General features: G+C 42.2%; 1 protein-coding gene across 1 annotated transcript; it reads right to left on the reverse strand.

The window, feature by feature from the left end:
* Positions 1 to 213: 213 nt before the first annotated feature.
* ing4 (inhibitor of growth family, member 4) lies at positions 214 to 9,669 on the reverse strand. The gene is made up of 8 exons (XM_062985519.1): positions 9,633 to 9,669; positions 7,139 to 7,210; positions 6,874 to 7,040; positions 6,559 to 6,673; positions 6,298 to 6,409; positions 2,936 to 3,080; positions 2,551 to 2,612; positions 214 to 1,357 (listed from the first exon to the last, which is right to left on the reverse strand). Exons 1-8 carry the CDS (start codon positions 9,667 to 9,669, stop codon positions 1,318 to 1,320), a joined length of 750 nt encoding a protein of 249 aa, XP_062841589.1. The 3' UTR covers positions 214 to 1,317.
* Positions 9,670 to 12,485: the final 2,816 nt, after the last annotated feature.

Below are 12,485 nucleotides of genomic sequence, written 5' to 3' on the forward strand. Positions count from 1 at the left end.
ATACCAGCACAACACACACTAACACACCACTATGTCAGTGTCACTGCAGTGCTGAGAATGATCCACCACCTAAATTATACCTGCTCTGTGGTGGTCCTGACCATTGAAGAACAGCATAAAATGGGCTAACAAAGCATGCAGAGAAACAGATGGACTACAGTCAGTAATTGTAGAACTACAAAGTGCTTCTATATGGTAAGTGGAGCTGATAAAATGGACAGTGAAAGTAGAAACATGGAAGTGGTTTTAATGTATGGCTGATCGGTGTATATTTAATGGGGGAAGAGAGAAAAAAAAATCCCTATGGTTGATTTACACCTGGTTTGGGGAGGATGAAGAAATTACACTTCCAATATCCCCACCTTTTAAGACCAAACCTTCTACATTGTTCCCGTATTTGCATATGTATAAGGTAGAAAGGCACGATAAGTCCTTTCATGTACATGACATGTACACAGCAAATGCGACTAAATTGCGCCCGAAAAGGGGCACAGACGGCTTAGTACATCTAGCCCTAAGTAGTGAACTATTATGAGCACCAGAGAAAATTTCCAAAACCGCAGCGTTGTGGAATGAACCTGAAATGTAGTTAACGACCTGAAAGTAAAATTCACTGTGTAATGTGCAGATAGTGTAAAAGTAAACCAGCAATTTTCCCCACACTTAATCGTTTAAGGTATCCGTGTGGGGAATGGTAGCTAAAGTGGATGTGCATATTTATTATTAGTAAAATAATATCCACAAGGAATGAAAAATGAAGTAAGAAGGTGAGAAGATGTCTAATGTCTCTAAGGTAAACTACTTTTATGGGAACACCTTGTACCAGTGTTTGACTTAAAAGCGTTCGGTGTAGAACGATTTTACTGGAGGGACACCTAAAGGATGTCCACGCTTAAGGACTAAGTGTCATGCTTCCTGACTTACCTCCTGCTGAGTTTGTGTATGTATACAAAAGTAATGCATACAAAAAGCAACCATACCATAGAACTATTCCAAAAACCAAAACAGAAAACACACACATATATATATAAAAAAGCAAAATAAAACCACAATTATTAAGGAACTGTCATTACTGGAACCATAAATTAAGCTACAGTTGTAACTATAGCCCTTTCATCCACCCATCACCCGTTTTGTATGTCAAACAGAGAGGAAAGTGAGGCTGGATGAGAGGAAAAGAAGCACCAGGTAAAGCGGAGTACAGAACTATATTAGTGTCTATAGAGGGTTTGGTGGGGAGGGGTTCACTCAGTCACGTTTCCCTTTCCTTTCTGCATCCTTCACTGCCCGTGTGACTGTATTTTCTTTGAGGAAATCTTATTTCTTCTTCCGCTCCTGTGTACATCTTGGGCAGTACCTAGACAAACATGAAAAATAGACATTTTAATGAGCAATGTAATATCAAGCTTTAGGATTATTGGCACCCTTGGATAAATATGGATAAACAGTTTAATTTTCAGGTTCACCAATCACCCATGGCATTCTATTTTACTAGAGTTTAAAAATATGGGGTGGCACAGAGGCGAAAAATTCACTTAGTCATTAAATTACATGGGGAGATTCGAGAATAGTCCAAATAAATAAATCACCATTGTAAACATTCAGCTACACATCTAAAAATGCTGCTTTTGTTAAAACAGTGTGGAGCTGTGATGAACCTACAACAGTGACAATGCTGGGTAGAGTGGCAACAATTTCTCCAAGTATCAGTAGAACTTAGTAGCATTTAAGGGACACTAATTAAGCACATTTTCATTGAAATACCAACCTAGTGCCAGACATCTTTATGGTGGCACTAGATGGCAGACAAAAGTGTCTACTTAGGCAGAACGAGGTATAAGGCATAACAAAGCCAAAATGTAATGTCCTCACATGTGACCGCGAGGTCTCCAGAGATTAAGGTAACGCCAGACAAATCATGATCACAAATCTAAGTGACTAGAGTTTACTAAACACTACTGGGACTAGTTAAACTAACCCAAAAAGTTGGCAAACTTTGGCAAAGTGTTTGAAAATGGCCCATGTAACCCAAAAAAGGATATAAGCCATAGCTCTTTCTATACTAGGCAATCTGTCTGTCTTTGCCTAAGAAGCTAGAGCTGGGTCAAGGTTTAATCTTTCAGCAGGACAATGCTCCACAAAATACATCCAAGTCCACACAAAACAGTATAAAATAACACAACTTTAAAATAATTACATTAACAGTTCCCTGTCATACACCCTGGATCTTGGAATCGTGAAGATTTTGATGAACCCAGTATTAGGCAGTATCTGTGTTTTCTAATCTCATTGAACAATTAAAGGAGAAAACTGCACAAAATACAAAGTGCAAAAATGACCAATGATTGTGACACATTATTTGGTTTAAAAACTTTTTTGTTGTAGAGTTTTTGGACATGGTTTTATTTTCTTGGAATACATTTAAGATTTGACTTTCTGTATGAGAAAATCAGTAATCACAAAGATATTTATGATTGGTTCTACCCATCCTCACCAAGGATGACAATGACAGCTGAGGGTTTTTAGGACACAGTTGATGTAACCACTCACCATTTTCCCCTGGGCTTGGTTGTCAGGCCTACACAGGCAAAGTGAAACCACTCAATGGAGCACTGTGAAAAGAGAAAAACATGAATGCATAATCAAAACAATTCCACTATATTCACAAAATATTATTTGGGTTCTAAGACGTGGAAGCATAATGTACAGTTTGATTTGAGTGTCGAGTGTTTTGAGTAGTCTGAAATGTTGGCAGCTTTAAAAAACCTTTTTCAAAGATCACAGAAATCAATAATGTGGGTATGACTACAGCCTGTAGTAAACACCGTGTCTTCAACAGCAGTAACTACCTTAGACCACCAATAGAGAAACCAAACTGGGGAAAAGAAACCTATTCCAAAACACTTAAAGCAAAAAGACCAAAATAAAAACATACATCTGTGTTGTCGCAGCCGATCATTTCTCCGTATGAGACCTGGTGGCACAGGCAGTAGGTTGGTTCATTAGGGTCCACCGGCATGTCCAGCACATCTGAGGGGTGAACGTTGCCGAAATTCACAGCCGGAGAGGAAAACTCAGTCCTGTATATAAAAAAGGAAAGGTTAATGTGTGTACATACTGACCTGATACTAGGGTTTGCAAAAAATTTACCTGATACCCAACTGTCACAGGGTTTAAAGACACACACCTCCAAACTAAAATACTGCCCCATTACCCCATTTTACTTCAACATCACTATAACACAAGTAGTAAGTATAATAATACTTCCATAAAGTGAAGTAGTTACTGTTTAGTAGTATTATTAGTTAAGTATTTAAGTTACATGTGCAATAAGGTTAATATATATGCAACATTACTGTTATTTTGTACCACATGTGCAATGCCACTACCTTATATAATGTGAAACCTGTAGCACCAATATACGTTTTACATTCTTTTGCATACTAATAATATTTTTGAGGACGTAACTGTTGTATTTCACTGTTCTAGTGTGTGTCAGTCTAGTCCTTTACTCAGTCTAGTCCTATCCAATTGCAACCTTATAGCAGCTGCTAATAAAAGCCATAGACAGACCACTGACAGTTTCTTTTTACCAGCTAGAGGTGAGCCTAGAAGTGTTGCATAAAGAAAGTTACAAACTGCCATTCACGATCAACTGTCCCTTTATTCAAGATTCAAGATTTACTGTCATTTTACTGTGTTTAAAATATATATAAAATAGTAATGAAGAAAAATATGTAGGATTAAAAAGGTACATCAAAAGTTAAATAATAATACTGACATTATGAAAATTGCACATTGTAGTTAAGTATTGCACATGCAGAAAAATTCAGTGGTTATACATAATGATAATTATTGCACATTTTGTTATTGAACATTTTGTTATTGCATGTTAAGATATAAGGATATTGCACATGTTATACCCATAGAAGAAATATTTATCAGATTTGGGTTAATTTGATGGCAGTCGGGTAGAGTGGCAAAAGAGTAAACAGTCTGCGACAGGGGTGAGTGGAGTCAATAATGATGCTCCTGACTTTCGACAAGAGGTGCTTTTGAGCCAGATCCTCAACAGGTGGGAGTCTGGCCCCTATGGTCTTTTCTGCTGCCCTAACCACTCTCCTTAAGGCCTTTTTTTTCCTGAGATGTTACAACTCTCGTACCAGAGAGAGATGCTGCTGGTTAAAACACTCTCTATTGTGCTTCTGTAGAAAGTGGTGAGGATTGGTGGACTGAGATGGGCCCTCCTCAATCGGCGTAAGAAATGCAATCGCTGGTGAGCCTTTTTGACCAGAGAGGAGGTGTGCAAGGACCAGGTCAGGTTGTAGGTCGGGGTGTGAATGGGCTGTTTTCTCCTGAAGTCAATCACCATCTCTCTTTGGTTTTAACAACATTCAGGACCAGGTTGTTATTGCCGCACCATTGCACAAAGTGTCTCACCTCCTCCCTGTATGCAGTCTCACTGTTGTCTAGAATGAGTCCCACAACTGTTGTGCCATCTGCATACTTTATTGTGATTTGTGTTGGACTTAGCACGACAGTCACGGGTCATCAGAGTAAACAGTAGAGCGTGCTTTAGAAGGTGCCTTGACCTGCCTGTAGAGGCCGTAATTGCAGCATAAATGAGGAACCCTGCTATATCATTGTCTCTCCCATCTACAAACACGACATCCTGCTAAGTCGGCTTCACCTACTCATCCGGACAATATGGCGCACGGAACAAATACCAACCACCTGGAAGAAAGCAATCATTGTGCCCATCCACAAGAAAGGTGACAACCAGGAATGTGGGAATTATCGTGGTATCAGTCTCCTATCCATCGTCGGAAAGGTGTTCATGAAGATCATCCAAACAAGGCTGCAAAGACATCGCGAGCAAACCAGTCGAGAAGAACAAGCGGGCTTTCGCCCAGGCCGTGGATGCTGCGACCAAATTTTTGCGCTTCGCCAACTTATGGAAGAGAGGACCAGATGTGGCCAACGAACCGTCATCATATTCATCGACTTCAGATCCGCCTTTGACTGTGTGCACTGGCCCGCACTGTGGAAAACACTGAAGAGCGAGCACGTCCCACACAAAATCATTACACTCCTCAACACAGCTTACAAGGACTGCACCAGTCAAGTGCGGATCCAAAATGAACTATCAGAGGAGTTCCATATTCAAACAGGAGTCCGCCAGGGAGATGTGGTCTCCCCACTCCTGTTCAATATTGTAGTGGACGCCATTATGAGGAAGGTTTTCAAAGGGAAACGTGGTGTCCAGTTTGACAAAGAGCACTTCCTGTCGGACCTCATGTTTGCTGACGACAGCGCTGTCTTCGCCGACAATGATGCAGCAGCTACGGACATCCTTTATGATATTGCCAATATCGCCCAGTCATATGGTCTTAAGATCAATGTGGGAAAGACAAAGGTGCTCACAACCGATGGATCGCGGGCCGTCATTCACCTAAATGGTACCCAAATCGAGCAAGTACAAGAGTTCAAGTACCTTGGGTCACTGGTCCAGGAGAAGAAAATAGCATCGTCAAATGACATCCACGCTCGAATTGGACAAGCGACCAGAGCGTTCGCCTCGCTCAAATGGTGCCTATGGAAAAAGAAAAATATCTCCACAACGACCAAGATCCGCCTCTTCCGAACGATGATCCTTCCAGTTTTGCTCTACGGTTCAGAGTCTTGGACTATGCTAAAGACGGATCAAAACAAACTCGAGGTCTTTCAAATGCGGTGCCTGCGACAGATTCTTGGTGTTTCCCTTCGTGACTGCATCACAAACTATGTCATCCGAGCCCGTTGTCAACAGCAACCGACCATTAAACAGCAGATACAGCAGCGACGGCTGAGATGGTTTGGACACGTGTGCAAACCGAACACCTCACCAACTCCTCTGGAGAGATCGACCTACCCAGTGGAAAATCCAACGCACAGCGCCAAAGAAAACGTGGGCAAAGCAAATCGAAGACGACCTAAAGCACCAAAGACTTAACCTTGACCAGGCAAAAACAGCAGCCATGGATCGAAAAGCGTGGAGGAATATTGTGAAGGAGTTTCGGAATCCTGCGGCACCCACAGCAGCGTACTGGCTAAGGAGTCGTCCCAAACCAGTCGCCAGCTAGGGACTTAAGAAAAAAAGATCTACAAACACACAGCCAATCACGTGTCCGTGTAGGCACCCAGTCCGTCCATAGCACAACTGTGAATTGGTTTATGATTTTAATAATATCAATGCAAGATAACTAATTATTTAAAGTAAGACTTTTTTCTTGTGTATGTAATGGGTATAGTGCTTACGTTTGCATTTTGACTTTCTTCTGTCCACCCTTAGGACTGCAGTCATCATCCGAGCTTTTGATCTTTGACCTGGTGCGAGATATCTTTTTGTCTTTAGGCCCACGTAGGTCACCTTCAAAATCAACAAAGATTAATATTGTTGTTATTATTATTATTGAGAATAAAAATGAAAAAAGAAAATTCCACTTAATAAGGTTATACAGCCACATAAAAAACACTAAATTAACATAAATAAGCTGATCGATTTATGAATACGCTTACTCTTATTTCCCTTACTGGAGGTAGAATCGTAGTCTGTGCTTTCTATTTGTTTTTCCTTTAGGTCTGCCTCAAAGCGGGCCAAGTCTGTGTCCAGCCTCCGGATGTGTTTATCAACCTAATGAGTGACAAAGCAAATGTAATGGATACCGTCCACGATGCAATAAGAAAACATTAACATTTCTTATCAGTCGATCTCAATTACACTCATTTTTAAATCGAAATAAATATAATTAAAGATAATGATTCACTTGTCTTGTCTTATTCCAAACAAATGTAAACAAATACTGCATTCAGACCCAACTGTATCAGACTGACCATTTCATAGGTTTGCATAGCCAGCTGGACCTTGTCATCCCCAAACTCTTTGCACTTCCCATAGGACTGTTGAATCTGCCTCAGGAGAGAGAGCTTTTGTTCAGAGGAGAGAGTCCGCGCGTTGGTTGTGTACTCATGTGCTAGGGAATCAATCTGCCCCTTCAGATCTTAATAAAACACAATAAACGAGCATGTAAATAAAAATCAGTGCTGTGTAGCCATACTGAATCAGCTGTCACTAAAACCTACTGCCACCTTTCTTTACCTTCAGTTCGCTGGTCCAGTTCTCGCATGAGCTGAAAATTCCTTTGCAGCTCGAAGGGAAGATTTTCTATGCCTGAGAACCAAACAAAAACAACCAAGTTTAAGATTGACTTTGTTTTTTTTAATATATATGATTTTAGCGTGTCCAATTGCGTCACGCTTCCTCTCCACTAATGCCGACCCCCGCTCTGATTTGAGGAGAACAAAGCTAACCCACACCCCCTCCGACAAGTTGGCAGCAGCGTTAAGCATTTTGTCACCCACACTACACGACTCTATTCATGCGAATCAGCCTTGTGTACGTTGAGACACACCCTGGTCAACGCACTCTTTTCCCGCCTCTGTGCAGTCGCCATCAATCAGCCAGCAGAGGTCGTAGTTCCATCAGTTACGAGGAGACCCTATCCGGCATAATACCCCAACCCTATATGAACAACAGACCAGTCGTTGTTTATGTGGCCGCTCAGCTCAGCCGGAGATTCGATACGACGTATTCGAGATCCCAGCTCTGGTGTGCTAGCTAGGATTGACTTTGTTCATGTTAAATTTTGTAAGCTATGAAATACCTATTAAAGTCCACTAGAACTGGTGGGTAATAAAGTTTGCCAACAGTGGCAAATGAATGTTGTCAAATATTTAGGATGTTTGCAGTGTTCCTTAGAGTTTACCTTTATTGTGGAATTTAATATTAGTGATATCCAAATCAATATAAAAAAACAATTAACAAACAGGTAGCTATTGACACAGTGATGTCACATACTACACTGATGTTCCCAGTCACTTAAGAAACATTTGACCCTGTTTTTTCGTACATATTACATTAATGCTGATGAACATGGCAACAAGTGAAAAATCGCGAAAACATTGTAGACACATACTTGTGAGTGGTAGGAATTGTGCTGGAGGTTTAACAAATAAAAACATGGCAGACTCCCTTCCTAAAAGGTTATGTGCCAAAATTCTACATGATGAAATGTTGGCTCAGTGGCAGCGGCCGGTCTGTATTTTACCTGATAATAATTTACTGTATTTCATGTGTACATGCACTGATCAGCCATAACATTAAAACCACCTCCTTGTTTCTACACTCACTGTCTATTTTATCAGCTCCACTTACCATATAGAAGCACTTTGTAGTTCTACAATTACTGACTGTAGTCCATCTGTTTCTCTGCATGCTTTGTTAGCCCCCTTTCATGCTGTTCTTCAATGGTCAGAACCACCACAGAGTAGGTATTATTTAGGTGGTGGATCATTCTCAGCACTGCAGTGACACTGTGACATGGTGGTGGTGTGTTAGTGTGTGTTGTGCTGGTATGAGTGGATCAGACACAGCAGTGCTGCTGGAGTTTATAAATACAGTGTCCACTCACTGTCCACTCTATTAGACACTCCTACCTAGTTGGTCCACCTTGTAGATGTAAAGTCAGAGACAATCGCTCATCTATTGCTGCTGTTTGAGTTGATCATCTTCTAAACCTTGCCCACGGGGCGCTGTTGGCTGGATATATTTTTGATTGGTGGACTATTCTCTGTCCAACAGGGACAGTAAGGTGTTTAAAAACTCCAGCAGCACTGCTGTATCTGATCCACTCATACCAGCACAACACACACTAACACACCACCACCATGGCAGTGTCACTGCAGTGCTGAGAATGATCCACCACCTAAATAATACCTGCTCTGTAGTGGTCCTGGGAGAGTCCTGACCATTGAAGAACAGCATGAAAGGAGGCTAACAAAGCATGCAGAGAAACAGATGGACTACAGTCAGTAATTGTAGAACTACAAAGTGCTTCTATATGGTGAGGCTGATACAATGGACAGTGAGTGTAGAAACAAGGAGGTGTTGCATTAATAAGGGCTGTTAATGTTGCATTGAAGCCTGTGGTCAGCAGTATGATACAGATGTGGTGAAAAAAAAACACAGTACACTGTTACAGCTGATTTAACTACCTGTTGTATTTAATTATGCAATAAATAAAACACTGACATCAGCGTTTACATTTTACAGCATTTATTTAAACACGAATATCTGGAAACTACCTGAATAACGCCCTGCTCACTGCACATGTACACTACATAAGCTGTAAGATTATGGTCTCTGCACCCTATCTAGTGCACTTCAGTCCCTTGCAGCCGCGATTTGGAAAAAAAAAAAAATACAACAAGGCTAGTAAAACCCGTCAGCGAGCTACACAACCGTGGCTAACTTACCATTATGTGTAACTACTAAAACAAGCTTTAATTAAATCCCACATAAATATGTGGAAACAATATAAAGTAGAACCATTCTTACTGCTGCTGCATGTCGCTCGCTAGCTTTATGAATAGTGTCGGATGTGGCAGATTGAATACCGATTTAAGCATTCATTATTAATACCTAATAATTACACATAAATATACGTAAACATTACACATATTAGGTGGCGTGGACACTTCGCTAAATTTTCAGCTCAAAATATTAAGCATTAAAATAAATACAATAGTCTTACTATCCAGATAATGCTCCAGATACATCCCAGCCGCCATCTTGGAAGATACAAACAAAAGTCCTTCTTCATGTTTTGTAAGTTAATGGCGGTTGACAGGACGACGTTACACCGCTGTACTGCCATCAGCAGGGCTGAAGCAAAGAGCTTCCACACAGTGATTTGACTCGCCTTTCCACCATTACTGCTAGTTCAGCAGAAAATGTAGACACGAATTGATTTATTGACGTTGCTTTAGTGTTTAAGTTTTGCTTTCTGGTCTGTTTTTGGCCAGGTCGAACCGAGGAGAAAAAATACCTCACAGACATAAGTAGGGCGGCCATTTCCATAACATCAAAAATGAGGGCATGTCGCTCAGGTGGCGCAGCTGTAAAAGTACGCTAGCACACCAGAGTTGGGGTTTCGAATACATCATACGGAATCTCAGCTCTGCCCTCCGACTGGGCTGGGCGGCTGCATGAACAACGATTGTAAAAAGTCGGATCATAGGTCCTCATAACTGGTGCGACTGCGGCCCCTGCTGGCTGACTGATGGCGCCTGCACAGGGCTGAGGAATAATGCCGATGGGGGTGTGGCCTTCTGTACACTGTGCCCGTCGGTGTATGAACTCGACTCGTGCAGGTGAAAAATGCAGTCTGTACTGACTGTACGTGCCGGAGGGGGCGTATGTCAGTTGGGAGGCGTCCTCAGCCAGCGGTGAAGGGTCGAACTAGTATAGAGGACGCATTCAGGGTAATTGGACACAACTAGATTAGGGAAGAAAATTGGGAGGGGGGGAATGAGGGCATGATAATGGGTAGCTAGCATAGTGTCTACAGTACGCAAAATTAAAACCTTAATTAATATAATTGTGTAGGGCAGCCACTTCCACAACATAAAAAATGAGGGCATGCCGCTCAGGTGGCGCAGCTGTAAAAGTACGCTAGCACACCAGAGTTGGGGTTTCGAATACATCGTATCGAATCTCAGCTCTGCCTTCCGACTGGGCTGGGCGGCAGCATGAACAACGATAGGCTGTTGTTCAGGGTTAGAGGGTAAAAAGTCGGATTATAGGTCCTCATAACTGGTGCGACTGCGGTCCCTGCTGGCTGACTGATGGCGCCTGCACAGGGCTGAGGAATAATGCCGATGGGGGTGTGGCCCTCCGTACACAGTGTCCGTCGGTGTATGAACTCGACTCGTGCAGGTGAAAAATGCAGTCTGTACTGACTGTACGTGCCGGAGGGGGCGTATGTCAGTTGGGAGGCGTCCTCAGTCAGCGGTGAAGGGTCGAACCAGTATAGAGGACGCATTCAGGGTAATTGGACACGACTAGATTAGGGGAGAAAATTGAGGGGAAAAAAGTGGGGGAAAAAATGAGGGCATGATAGTGGGTAGCTAGCATAGAGTCTACAGTATGCACATAAATATATAGAGCTGAGTCCCACAAATTCCTGGGCACAACCATTCAACAGGATCTCAAATGGGACAGGCATGGCACAGCAGTTATGAAAAAGGCTCAGCAGGGCTACACTGCTATAATTGAGTCCGTCATTACATCTTCAATCACCGCCTGCTTCGGCTCGGCATTTCTGCACACCAAGCGTAAGCTACAGCATACAGTGCGATGTGCATCGACTGTCAGCTTTCCACCCTTAAAGATCTGTACTCCTCTAAGACGAGGAAGAGGGCAGGGAAGATCATGGCTGACTCTTCACACCCTGGTCACTTGTTTTTCCAGCGGTTATCATCCCAGCGGAGACAGAGAGTGAGAGCCTTAAAGACTCGGACCAACCGCATCCTCCACAGCTTCTTTCCCCAGGCCATTACCATACTTAACAAGGACTATTCCCACATCCCTCTGCTTTAACAGAATGCACATGGTTTTATCATACAGTCAATGCACATGCACAGCGCTGATGGAATTTTAAAAACACCTCACTGTCACTGCTGGACTGAGAATAGTCCACCAACCAAAAATATCCAGCCAACAGTGCCCCATGGGCAGCGTCCTGTGACCACTGATGAAGGTCTAGAAGATGACCAACTCAAACAGCAGCAATAGATGAGCGATCGTCTCTGACTTTACAGCTACAAGGTGGACCAACTAGGTAGGAGTGTCTTATAGAGTGGACAGTGAGTGGACACGGTATTTAAAAACTCCAGCAGGGCTGCTGTGTCTGATCCACTCATACCAGCACAACACACACTAACACACCACCACCATGTCAGTGTCACTGCAGTGCTGAGATCATCCACCACCTAAATAATACCTGCTCTGTGGTGGTCCTGTGAGGGTCCTGACCATTGAAGAACAGGGTGAAAGCAGGCTAAAAAAGTATGTAGAGAAACAGATGGACTACAGTCAGTAATTGTAGAACTTCAAAGTGCTTCTATATGGTAAGTGGAGCTGATAAAATAGACAGTGAGTGTAGAAACAAGGAGGTGGTTTTAATGTTATGGCTGATCGGTGTATAGCGTTCCTTTTTCTACTATTTAATTTGATGTATATACGTTGACACTTTGCGAAAATAAAGACTTTGATTCTGAAGTAGAAAATTGCCATATTAATGAACGTTCTACTCACCACATTAAGAGTCTACCTGTGATAGTTTAGTACAAAAAGCATGAAATTCATCTTTCCTACTCTTTGAAATGAAAGGCTAGTGAGCCGAGCACTTAGAGCTTTACGTCATTACGTCAGCGTGAATAGTTATTAAAACTGGACAGGCAGATAAAAACAACTCTTAGTCCACCATACAACTGGACGTATGGACACGGTAGACAAAAAGCAGCTCTAAACAACATTAATTGGGTTTTGTTTCATAATTTAAGCCACCTATCTTTAACATTTAATATTTTTGCACCACAGCTAC

Source organism: Trichomycterus rosablanca, chromosome 2 (genome assembly GCF_030014385.1).
Source record: "Trichomycterus rosablanca isolate fTriRos1 chromosome 2, fTriRos1.hap1, whole genome shotgun sequence".
Classification (NCBI taxonomy): Eukaryota; Metazoa; Chordata; class Actinopteri; order Siluriformes; family Trichomycteridae; genus Trichomycterus; species Trichomycterus rosablanca.